We start from the raw sequence: 13,514 nt of genomic DNA on the forward strand, positions 1-13,514 counted from the left end.
CATTAAAGTTTTCTCCTAAGCCACTCATTTACCCCTATAACTCCAGTGCTTACTTGACATGTCTCTTCAGTGGTTCCTGGTGTCTGTATTTTCATCTACACAGTGAATGGCGAGCATCCCAGAGATATATAAGACATTTCACATAGTATGAAATAGCAGAATATCTCTTTATGTTTTCTCTTATATGAACAAAAACAAACTTGTTAAATTTATTATTATTATTTTGAGATGGATTCTCGCTCTGTCACCCAAACTGGAGTTCAGTGGCACAATCTTGGCTCACTGCAACCTCTGCCTCCCAGGTTCAAGCCATTCTTTTGGCTCAGCCTCCTGAGTAGCTGGGACTACAGGTGTGTGCCACCATGCCCAGCTAATTTTTGTATTTTTTTTAGTAGAGATGGGGTTTTGCCATGTTGGCCATGCAGATCTCAAACTCCTGCCTTCAGGTTATCCACCGGCTTCGGCCTCCGAAAATGGTGGGATTACAGGCGTGGGCCACTGTGCCCAGCCTATTTTTTTTTTTTTTTTTTTTTTTTAGATAGAGTCTCGCTGTGTCTTACTGCAGCCTTGACTTCCCAGGTTCATCTGATTCTCCCGTATCACCCTCTCAAGTAGCTGGTGTTACAGGCCTGAGCCACCACACTCTTTGCCTTAATTCTTAATAAACATTAATACAAGCAAATGTATGTATTAAGCAGAGATTTATTTGTTAAGTGTATATCCAAAGTATATTTTACTAGTCCAAAAGACAGATTCAGAATTTCTTCTTGTCCTGTCCCTTGACTCTACACTGTAACCTTCTAACTAATCTTGGTCCTGTGCCCTACTATAGGTATATAACTAGCAACCTATGGTATATACTTACCATTGGTATATACCCACCATAGGTATCATACCTACCAAGTTATATGTGGTTTCCTAAACTTGCCATTTCTCATGAATCCATGCCTTTGCCAATTATGTTTTCTTTATTCCTAAAGTTAGTTTGACCACCTAATAAAATCTATTGTGACAATATGAAATGCAAATAATTACCCCCATTTGTGGCCATCTCATATTGTGTACTTGTTTCTGTCATGGCACCTGCTTCACATACTGTAATTTAGCATTTTCACCTTTGTCTCCCTGGCAAAATATAAGCTCCTCGTTAACAGGAATAGAGTCATGTATCACTTAGTGATGGGGATATGTTCTGAGAAACGTATCAGTAGGTGACTTTGTCATGCAAACATCATAGAGTGTCCTTACACAAGCCTAGATGGTACAGCTGACTGCACACCTAGGCTATGTGGTGTCGCCCATTGCTCCTAGGCTACAAACCTCTATAGTATGTTACTGTACTGAACACTGTAGGCAATTTATAACACAATGGTAAGGATTTGTGTATCTAAACATAGAAAACAGACAATAAAAATACTGTATTTTCTTATAGGATTGTCATCATATATGGAATCTATCATTAACTGAAATGTCATTATGCAGCACATGACACTTATTTTTTTCTTCATCTTTGTATCTTCAGCAGAGTTCCAGGCATGGAGTGGGAGCTCAGTAAATATGTAATGAACAAACATTCCTTCTATGAATAAAGCAGGGTACAGCATGGCACATATCCTAACTCTCCAGAGTGAACTTTGCAGTTAGTACACTAAGAGCTAGCTCACATGTCTTTTCAATGGTATGCTATCTATTCTGGTTACTTCAGATTGAACTGAAGCTTGTTATTCCAGGGACCCGTGACATTAAAGGATGTTATTGTGGAATTCACCAAGGAGGAATGGAAGTTACTGACTCCTGCTCAGAGGACTCTGTATAAGGATGTGATGCTGGAAAACTATAGTCACCTGGTCTCAGTAGGTGAGGAAAACTTCCCCAGGTGTAAATCCCGGTAGTTTGCATCTCCCTTCTTGGCTGCTGGAATATAAAAGGTCCCTATAGGGTTGAATGATTGACATTAGCTATGATTCAGAGTTTGAAGTTAATAAATCCATTTTGGGTGCTAGAAAAAATATTTGTGTCCCTGTCTCCCCACTGAAAGAATCTAAATTTGCCAAGCCTAACTGCAACCTTCATCATTCTCCTGAAACTCCACTTCCTCATCTTTCACAGTCCCTAAATTCCAAGCAATTTGTATCATTTCCTTGATATTTTCCATTCATAGGTTACCATGTGAATAAGCCAAATGCAGTCTTCAAGTTGAAGCAAGGAAGAAAGCCGTGGATATTAGAAGTAGAATATCCACATCGGGGTTTCTCTGGTGAGTTAGAAGAAATTATATCCCATGTTGCTGGTGAGTGGTTGGTGCCTCTTGCCTTCTGAAATATTTTTCGGCAATCTTTCACTTTTTTTTGAAACAGAGTTTTGCTCTTGTTGTCCAGGCTGGAGTCCAATGTTGCCATCTCAGCTCACCTCAACCTCCACCTCCCAGGTTCAAGCAATTCTCCTGCCTCATCAGCCTCCTGAGTAGCTGGGATTATAGGCATGCACCACCATGCCTGGCTAATTTGGTACTTTTAGTAGAGACGGGATTTCTCCATGTTGGTCAGGCTGGTCTCCAACTCCCCACCTCAGGTGATTCACCCACCTCAGCCTCCCAAAGTGCTGGGATTACAGGCATGAGCCACCACGCCCAGCCTAGGTAGTCTCTTTATAAATGCCCTATAGTTTTGGAAGTGATTAAGGACACTTTATTTGCACATGTGAAAAAACCTAATTCACACCTCCAATTTTTGTTCTCTCCACTTAAATTCTCTCCTTTGCTAGACATGTTTTAAATAGATTTACTTCTCTTTCCTATATACAAACTCTAATCCCTCCTTACCTTGTAAGATTTTGTCTTTTTCTCTAGCATCACCAGTTACTCCCTGCCATTAGAGTATGCAACTATAAAGTGTTTGTAAATCTAACTTAAAACTTTTTTAAATGGCATCTCCCTCCTTTTATTAACAACAAAATACTTCAGTTATTTTAGCACCAATTTTAATTTCCCATATTTTCTTTAAACTCTGAACTCAGATTAAAAATCGTTATGCGGCTCAACAATTCTTTCATTTCGGAGTTGCTACTTCCTGCTATACAGTGTTTATCCTTCCCACAAAGCACTCCTTATCCCCCCTAAAATCTACTGTATCTTATTTGGATAACACTAAGGCAATCTCATCCTGCCTCCTTAAATGTTTATGATGTATTTTCTAACTTGTGCACAGATGTGTTGCCAGTATCAGGAACAATGCCTAGTACATATTAGTTGCTCACTAGATATTTATTGAAAGAATGAATATTAATTAACAAGAGACTGGTTGGGCGCCGTGGCTCACGCCTATAATCCCAGCACTTTGGGAAGCCAAAGCGGGTGGATCACTTGAGGGCACGAGTTCGAGACCAGCCTGGCCAACATGGTGAAACCGTGTCTCTACTAAAAATACAAAAATTAGCCAGGCATGGTGGTGCAGACCTATAGTCCCAGCTACCTGGGAGACTGAGGCTTAGACAACGAGAATCGCTTGAACCCAGGAAGCAGTGGTTACAATGAGCCAAGATCGCCCCACTGCACTCCAGCCTGGGCAACAGTGAGACTCATGTTCATGAAAAAAAGAAATAAAAATATATATAAAATAATTGACAACAGACAGACACTCTCTACTTTCTGCTCTGTGCTTTTTTTATTAACTCCTGTAAGAGCTCATCCATTCTTAAGGCCAATGCATTGGTTTTTATGATAAGGACTCCTAAAATTGACCTCTCCAGCATCTTTGCCCTATTTATATTCTGATCCCATATTTTTACCTTCTTGTAAGATAGTTCTGCTCATTCCACTTCCTTCCTTGTTAGGATCAAAACAAAAATTGTTGATCTAAATTCCCACAGTAGCTGTGTAATGCAGCAGATGTACATTGTCAGAAGCCTTCATGGTATACTTAATACTGACTCAGTATTAAGTCATTTAGTATTAAGTCATTTAGACAAAATAAAAAACTTACAAGGGTAAGGAGGTATTAGTAATATTCATTTACATGAATTTTCTGTCAAGAACTAGTCTGGCCCTCTCTTGCCTATGCAACTTATTTCTCCTTGTGGCCCCAAAACACCTGTTAACTTCCATTTTACTATGCTCTCAAATGTTTTCCAAACATAAGATTTTTTTTGAGATGGAGTCTCACTCTGTTGCCCAGGCTTGAGTGCAGTGGCGCGATCTTGGCTCACTGCAACTTCCACCTCCCCAATTCAAGTGATTCTCCTGCCTCAGCCTCTTGAGTAGCTGGGATTACAGGTGCCTGCAACCAGGCCCAGCTAATTTTTGTATTTTTAGTTGAGGCGGGGTTTCACCATGTTGGTCAGGCTGGTCTCGAGCTGCTGACCTCAGGTGATCCACCCACCTCAGCCTCTCAAAGGGCTGGGATTACAGGCATGAGCCACCATTCCCGGCCCATTCATATAATCTTATTTCATGTGTGCCTGAGTTAACGTTGCATAATTCCTTATCAAGTGACTTTTCTTATGTATTCCCCACCATTGCTATGAAATTCCAACCCCAAGCCTTTACTGATAACCTTTCACTTGCTTTCATGCATTTAAAGATGCATAAATATGAGGGTCACTAAAGATTCTAGAATGATGTTCAATAATTTGACCTTTAAAGATCCTGTAGTAAATTGGAAGCAGAGATGGAAGAAGTGAGATATGAAAATGAAATTCAAGACTAGTGCTGAGTCATAAGTAACAAGTGCTTTAGAAGTGCAGGATTTGGTGGTCAGGATGAGTTCAGGATTGAAAATCTCTGGTGTTACAACTAGGAATTCATCCTTGTATAGATGGTTTATCCTGATGCTTTTAAGAAAATCCTTCCTTTTGGATATATGTGGTCCTCCATCTTCCTGTCCTGAAAACAAAGCCAGCTAGATGGAGAGTGAAAGCCCAAGCTACAGGACTCTTCCTCTAAGCCTGAGGAAACTGATGTTCTGAGAAAGTCCCTTTAGTATTGACACCTAGATTGCTGTGGATGGATGAAGAGGAAATAAAGTAGAAGTTTGTCTGCTAAGTACTAGCAATCCTAGCACAGTAATCTAGGTTTGAGGCAATAAAGACCTGTACTTCAGTATACTTCAGCTCCTTCTTCCAGTTTAATCTTTTCCGTGTAATTCCAGGGAACACTGTTGTCCAGTAGTTTTTCTTATCCTGCTTACTGTTCATGGTACTTAAGGGGCTCACAGCATTCTCTATACTTCCCACACGCTTGTTCAGCAACACTTTTAATATCTTACGTTCTCCTCTCCCAGTTCTTTTTTTGTCTTTAACTTTCGCCTCCAAGCTCTTAAGGTCATATTTGTAAAAATGTCAGAGTACATGGGTCTACAGCTAGGCTCCTTCTTCTGTGTGTGACAGCAGTTTTTAGTGTTCGTTTTAGTTTATTTTTCTAAAACAATGGGCTAGAGGAAATTTGCATTTGAGGTTCTTTCATTATGAGAAATTGGCCTGAAGCCTAAGAATCAATGCTATGACAATATTAATGTGTTAATATTTATAAAGTATTAAATTTTTGATTCCTTTGTAGAAGACCTATGGAGTATTCATGATCTAGAAGCAAGATACCGGGAAAGCCAAGCTGGAAATTCAAGGCAAGTTCAAGAATTAATGTTTAAGATTAAAGATTTGTAAGCAAAAGTCTTGAAGGAGTTACTGGAAATGGGAGGGCACTAGTTAATACTAAACATGAGAAAACTAACACTGCAGAGCAAATCCCGAGGAATATAATCCAAATGGGAATGCCCCTTTTCATAGAGACCTTGTGCAGGATCAGGAAAATGAAACTTTGAAGTAGTCTTTTTACTCTTCTGAATTAAATAATAAAGGGAGTCTTTATTACACAAAACAGAAAGCAGGCAATTGAGAGACCCTGTGAATAGAATGCAGATGCAGATTCACCTTACTAAGTGTTAAACTACAGTGCAGGTCAGAGAATGTTCACAGTGGAGAAACCCTATGGAACCAATAAATATGGGAGCATCTCTAGAAATCAGTCCTCAGAGGTACTTGGAAAATATGCCCAGTGTGGGGGAACAAAAAGCCTTAAAAGTCTTACACATTAATGAATGTGGAACTTTCTGTCTAGGAATGGAGAACTCACAAAACATCAGAAAACTCGTACCACAGAGAAAGCCTATGAATGTAAGGGATGTGGGAAGTTCTTCTGCCAGAAGTCTGCCCTCGTAGTACATCAGCATACTCACTCAAAGGGCAAATCCTATGACTGTGATAAATGTGGGAACTCTTTCTCCAAAAATGAAGACCTCACAAGACATCAGAAAATTCACACGAGAGATAAAACCTATGAGTGTAAAGAATGTAAGAAAATATTTTACCACCTATCATCTCTCAGTAGACATCTGAGAACCCATGCAGGAGAGAAACCCTACGAATGTAATCAGTGTGAGAAATCCTTCTACCAGAAACCACATCTCATGGAACATCAGAAAACACACACAGGGGAGAAACCTTTTGAATGTACTGAATGTGGGAAGTTCTTCTATGTGAAGGCATACCTCATGGTACATCAGAAGACACACACAGGGGAGAAACCCTATGAGTGTAAGGAGTGTGGGAAAGCCTTTTCCCAGAAGTCACACCTCACAGTACATCAGAGAACACACACAGGGGAGAAACCCTATAAATGTAAGGAATGTGGGAAATTCTTCTCTAGGAATTCACACCTCAAAACTCATCAGAGAACTCACACAGGAGAGAAACCCTATGAATGTAAGGAATGTAGGAAATGCTTCTACCAGAAGTCAGCCCTCACAGTACATCAGCGAACTCACACAGGGGAGAAACCCTTTGAATGTAATAAATGTGGGAAAACCTTTTACTATAAATCAGACCTCACTAAACATCAGAGAAAACACACAGGGGAGAAGCCCTATGAATGCACAGAATGTGGCAAATCTTTCTCTGTGAATTCGGTCCTCAGATTACATCAAAGGACTCACACAGGAGAGAAGCCCTATGCATGCAAGGAATGTGGGAAGTCCTTTTCTCAGAAGTCACATTTTATTATACATCAGAGAAAACACACAGGGGAGAAGCCCTATGAGTGTCAGGAGTGTGGGGAAACCTTTATCCAGAAGTCACAACTCACTGCACATCAGAAGACACACACAAAGAAGAGGAAGGCTGAGAAGCAAGATGAGTTGGGAAATTCTCTTGACTGAATTCATCCTTCAGAACAATCAGATAATTCACACAAGAGGTACACCTTATGAATCACATCAATATAGGGAAATTTTCAGCTACAATCTTTGCTCTTTCTGTGTATCAGCAAATACAGAGATTCTGTACATTTATTTGGGAGAAAATTTTGTCATATTGTAGACTTTTCTAAATATTAGATAATATAGATGACAGAAGTCATGCAAATTGTAAAACAGGAGGGAAACCTTTCAGAAGTCATACTTTTGTTTTGCAACATAGAAATCACACAGGAGAGAAATCCTGTGAGTAAAATGAATGTCAAGACATTTTCTGTCAGGGCAGCCAGCTGTAGACATCCAAAAGCTCATAAGTGAGAAACTCCTTGAGTATCCAGAAATCTCTTTACACAATTGGAGCTCATATACTAAAGAATTCAAAGGGATAACTGCAAAGACGGTGGCAGATACAGAAGCCTTTATTAAGAATTGATGTTTCATTCAATGTCAGATCACTGGTACTTGGATAGATATTTTAAATATTTGGAAGGTGTTCAACAAAAATTCCAATAATTTGTACTGAGGGAAACAGTTATACTAGAAATCATGTTGCAGGTCTGATGCCAAGATTGCTCTGTTTTAAAAGGAAACCTGCAAATGTCTACATATATGAAGCTTTTAAAAAGCACAAAGTATCAGGCAACATCATTAAACATACATTAAATGTTTTTTGGTATATAGGACTGTGTGTATGTGAGTGTGCTATAACATGTAACTTGTGGATGTTCAATGTGCATGTGGAATCCACCCATAATTGTACATAGGGAAATACGTAACCTTAGTAGTTCAGTAACTATTATGCCTATGAAGATGTTGCACATTAAGTCTCAGTAGTGACTCTTGTTGTTAATATTTGTATTGTAAGTGTAATATTTCTTTTAAACTATAAGGCATCTTTTTATCCTATTTTTGTGTGTGTGTGTGTTTGCAAATGGCTATAGACAGTAGCACTAAACTAATCCTTCAAAAAGAAGTAAAAATGTTTTTGTAAAATTTTCAAATGTCAGCCAAGTTTTGCATTAGGGACACCTTTATATATAGCAAAAGCCTGAGCTGTTTTTAAACAGCTAAAAACAGTAATATTTATTACAATCTATACAATTAAAACAAATAGTGCAATGTAAGAAATATTGTGTATCTTACTGTTGATGTATGAGCAGGGAGCAGAGGTATCTGCATTTGTATTTTTCTGAGAGTCCTAAATGTTCTTTACCAACTTTTTCTTCCTCATACAAGCAACATGACATAGTTAAGGGGGTGGACTCTGGAATCCTGCCGCCTGGGCCCTAATTCCAGCATGGGGCATGCTACTTAATATCTCTGTGCCTCAATTCCCTTCCCATAAAAGAGTAGTGATAGTGACAACATCTTAGGATTGCTTTGAGGTCTAAATGAGTTGAAATTTTCAAAGCACTTAGAATAGTGTCTGAGACACAAGAGCTATATGTTAGAGGTTATCATCATCGTTATTTGTATTTTGTGAATTATGCTGCAAAAAAAAAAAAAAAAAAAAAAAAAAAAAAACATTGGCTACCCAACATTCATCCCCCACCTTCTTGCTGCCAGTGCCTTGATTTGATTGGTTGTTGTTTGTTTTCCTAGAAGTGATTTAGGAGCAGATCCTGACTACACTAAGTCAGGGCTTGACAAATGACGGTCCATCAGACAGATCTGGCCCACTACCCATTTTTGTATGCTGCAAGCTAAGAATGGTTTTATATTTCTAAGTGGTTAAAAAAAGAATACTGTGACACATGAAAATTATATAATATTCAAATTTCAGTGTCCATAAATAAAGTTTTGAAAACATGAATACAAACAAAAACATCTGTTTATGTTTGACCTGTGGCTGTCTTTGCACTACCCCAGCAGGGTTGAGTAGCTGTGGCAGACACCTTATGCCCTTGAGCCTATGATCTAGCACTTTACAAAGTAAGTTTTTCTGTTACTTAGAGCTGAAAATAAAAACAGTGTAGAGTTATGCTTTTATAAATATTACATGTTTCAGAAATAATGCATACAGCAATTTGTAGGTGGGTGGTTTTTTTGCAGTATGTTTATTTTGTGCATTATATTTATATGTTAAGAGCCTGAGCTTAGAAATATTTTTTCAAAGAATTGTGTTTTTTACTTGCTGAATTGTCATAACATCAAAACAAGAAATTTCTTGATGGAATGTAGCAGTAAATATATGAAATAAACATTGTCTAAATTAAATAGAATTGTTCATTGATCCCTCCCCATGTAGCAGGATTGGCTGCCGACAAAACCTCTCAGACACCAAGTTGTGGAAGGAAGGGCTTTATTCCGCTGAGAGCATTGGCAAGCTACCATCTCAAAATCCAAGCTCCCCGAGTGCACAATTTTTGTCCCTTTTTAGGGCTCACAACACTAAAGATTTCATATGAAAGGGTCGTGATTGATTCAGCAATCTAGGGTATATGTGACGGGAGACCCCACTGATAGAGAGAAACAGAACAGGGCAGGGAGTTTCACAATGTTCTTCTATACAATGTCTGGAATCTATGAATAACATTGGTTTCTAAGTTACGAGCTGATTTTTAACTACTGGGTTTAGGCCAGGCAGACCCAGGCCTGGTTTTGTGCCTGGCGCCGGGCTGCCTGTCTTTGGTGTTACTTCCTTGTTTTTTTCTTAAAACAGCTACTGAGTATAAAACAATATAAAACAATGTGAGAGGGTCTTTTTCTTTCCTCACCCACAGTATTCCTTTATTTTCTCCCAAATCAATGGCCAGCTTTGCCTGTATCGTTTTATGATTTTCTCACTATCCCATAAGGTACCATTGGTAAGTCATACTTAGCTAACGTAACTCAATAACAAAAAACTTATGATACCCAATTCCATCAGCTACATTACTAGTAATCTATAAAATTATTTTATTGCCTGCACTGCATGTATTGTCATATGCTGCTACAAGCTAAACGTGCCAGCGTCTTACTTCCCCTTCCTAATAAAGAGAATTTCATTGATGTTCAGCTTCTTTTTGTGTGTGTGGCAGGGTCTTGCTCTGTCACCCAGGCTGGAATGCAGTGACGTGATCTCGGCTCACTGCAACTTCCACTTCCCAGGCTCAAGCAATTCTCCCACCTTAGCCTCCTGAGTAGCTGGGACTACAGGCACACACCACCACACCTGGCTAATTTTTGCCTGTTTTTCTTGTTGTAGTTATGGGGGTCTCCCCATGTTGCCCAGGCTGGCCTTGAACTCCTGGGCTCAAGCAATCTGCCTGCTTCGGCCTCCCAAAGTGCTGGGATTATAAGCATGAGCCACCACACCCGTCTAATGTTAAGCTTCTTAATCATGCCTCGTTGTGACATTCTGACCTGTCTGATGTTTAGCATTTATGGACCCCTAATATGATATTTACTGATTACTCGTATCTCAAGAAGGTATACTTTGTACCTACATGTTATAACTTCTGAATACTTCATGGAAAAATATTTTTACCAGTATTTCATTCTACTCAGCATTGCCATGAGCATGCCATCTTGATGGAGGTTTGAGGTAACATCTATCTATAAGTAAGCCTTTAGGGTGGTTCTTTATTTTAACCTACTGTGAAAGAAAATACACTTTCTAAATTCCTCACAGTTCTCAATAAAAAATTAAAATGAATACTTTCTGGGGACAGTCCAATAACTGTGACAAATCTGTTATCAAGAATAGAGCCAGCTGGGTGCCATGGCTCATGCTGGTAATCCCAGTATTTTGGGAGGCTGAGGCAGGCGGTTCCCTTGAGGTCAGGAGTTTGAAACCAGCCTGGCCAACATGGCAAAACCCACCTCTACTAAAAACAGAAAATTAGCTGGGTGTGATAGAACCAGCTACACAGGAGGCCATGGCAGGAGAATTACTTGAGCCTGAGAGACAGAGGTTACAGTGAGCCAAGATCATGCCACTGCACCACAGTCTGGGTGCCAGAATGAATGAATGAATATAAATAAAATAAATAAATAAATAAATAAATAAATAAATAAAATAAAGCAAGCCTGTACTAACAAGAACACTTTAATATTCCTAATGATGAGAATACTCTTATTCTCCATATTCAAGCCTGAGACAGTTTCTTGGCCATAGTCTCAAGCCATGAATGGGTAACCACAAAAATTGATGGTAGACAAGTAATCAGACATTGAAAGCAATTGATCAGACAATCTCTCCTCAGTACACACACTTATGAAAGTCACCCATTCTGACAGCTATGCATTTCTGAAAGCCAGTCAGCACCAGCCTTCACTCTGACCATGCTTTGGAAAGTTAGCTTTTGGATCAGGCCAGTGACCACACTTTTACCACCAAAAGAACGCCAGCAACACTCTTGCTTTCGAAAACTGGCCAATCCCTGAATCCCATGTTTCCTAAAGCTCTCTATCATCTCATACTTTGGCTATGATTTACAAGTACAGAGTTCCTTTGCTTAGTGAAGGCCACAGATACATTATCAATTCCTTCCTACTTGCCACTCTGGTCACAAGAGGGAGATTCTTTTCCCCATCTTTGAATCTGGGCTGGCCTGGGACTTGCTTTAGCCTAGTACAACATGAAGTTCCAGGCCTGCTCTTTAGGAAGTGTGGCAGCTTGAAGCTAACCATCGTGCGAAAAGTTGGACTAGTTTGAGGCCATGTCATGAAGAAACCCAAGCAGCCCATGGTGAAGCCCCTGGTATCAAGCATGCTCATGAAGCTCGCTTAGCTCCTCCAGCCCAGCCCCTCTGCTGCTGAATGTACCAGTGACCTGAATGAAATTCCAGCCACTGCCAGCTGAAGCAGAATTCCCAGTACACACAGAAAAGTAATACATCAGTCATTGTTTTTTGCTTTTTTTGTTTGTTTGTTTTGTTTTTTTTTTTTGAGACGGAGTCTCGTTCTGTCACCCAGGCTGGAGTGCAGTGGCCGGATCTCAGCTCACTGCAAGCTCCACCTCCCAGGTTTATGCCATTCTCCTGCCTCAGCCTCCCGAGTAGCTGGGACTACAGGTGCCTGCCACCTCACCCGGCTAGTTTTTTGTATTGTTTAGTAGAGACGGGGTTTCACCGTGTTAGCCAGGATGGTCTCGATCTCCTGACCTCGTGATCCGCCCGTCTCGGCCTCCCAAAGTGCTGGGATTACAGGCTTGAGCCACCGCACCCGGCCAGTCATTGTTTTAAGCCATTAAGTTTTAGGCATTTCAGAGTGAAACAGAGAGTAAGCAATAAATCAAAGCTTTTCGTTTAAGAAATTGAATGGTTAGCCTCTTGCACAACAATAATTATGCCAACTAAGTGGCCCTTAGAAGTTTGCAGTGTTTAAAATGACAGTTGTTTAATCTGATTTCTAAAAAGGATTTACCCAGGCTGAGCGCGATGGCTCACGCCTGTAATCTCAACACTTTGGGAGGCTGAGGTGGGTGGATCTCCTGAGTTCAGGAGTTCGAGACCAGCCTGGCCAACATGGTGAAACCCCGTCTCTACTAGAAGTACAAAAATTAGCTGGCCAGGCACAGTGGCTCACACTGTAATCCCAGCACTTTGGGAGGCTGAGGTGGGTGGATCATGAGGTCAGGAGTTTGAGACCTACCTGGCCAACATAGTGAAACCCCGTCTCTATTTAAAAATACAAAAAATTAGCTGGGAGTGGTGACAGGCACCTGTCATCCCAGCTACTCGAGAGGCCAAGGCTGGAGAATCACTTGAACCTGGGAGGCGGAAAGCCAAGATCACGCCATTGAACTCTAGCTGGGCAACAGTGTGAGATTCTGTCTCAGAAAAAAAAAAAAAAAAAAAAATCAGCTGCGCATGGTGGTGGGTGCCTGTAATCCCAGCTACTCGGGAGGCTGAGTCAGGAGAATTGCTTGAACCCGGGAGGCAGAGGTTGCAGTGAGCAGAGATTGCACCATTGCACTCCAGCCTGGGGGACAATAGTGAAACTCTATCTCAAAAAATAAAAAATAAAAAGGACTTACCCAAATATAACAATCTGTCCCCATTAAGGAGAGGTAGTGTTGGCTAAATTGGTTTGTCTCATCATGCAAGTTGTCAACCAAAACTATATCCAGACCTTGAAACTTACATAACAAAGAATAATTCCTAGTAACAGGAAAAACTTGTCCATTTTTTTAAAATGAAGATTTTATCCAAGATATTTAATAGGTGACCAAATCTTGCCTCATCCATAAGGTTTACAGATGGCTTAAGACACTCTCTCATAGAGCATTTAGATATTTACAAGTGAGTTCATTCAGCTACTTGAAAGCATTAATCCTCTTTAAATAGT

At 40.1% G+C, this 13,514-nt stretch overlaps 1 protein-coding gene across 3 annotated transcripts in view; it reads left to right on the forward strand.

The window, feature by feature from the left end:
- The window catches only part of LOC104675962 (zinc finger protein 25), a 30,673-nt gene extending 21,215 nt beyond the window's left edge, over positions 1-9,458 (forward strand). For all 3 annotated transcript variants that reach the window (XM_010380624.2, XM_030941282.1, XM_030941283.1), the window contains 4 exons: positions 1,731-1,857; positions 2,162-2,257; positions 5,552-5,615; positions 6,110-9,458. In XM_010380624.2, coding sequence (XP_010378926.1) covers positions 1,731-1,857; positions 2,162-2,257; positions 5,552-5,615; positions 6,110-7,205 — 1,383 coding nt within the window. In that variant the 3' untranslated portion in view covers positions 7,206-9,458. The remainder of the gene's footprint in view (positions 1-1,730; positions 1,858-2,161; positions 2,258-5,551; positions 5,616-6,109) is intronic.
- The last annotated feature ends 4,056 nt before the right edge of the window (positions 9,459-13,514 follow it).

This window comes from Rhinopithecus roxellana, chromosome 11 (genome assembly GCF_007565055.1).
Source record: "Rhinopithecus roxellana isolate Shanxi Qingling chromosome 11, ASM756505v1, whole genome shotgun sequence".
NCBI classification, from domain to species: domain Eukaryota; kingdom Metazoa; phylum Chordata; class Mammalia; order Primates; family Cercopithecidae; genus Rhinopithecus; species Rhinopithecus roxellana.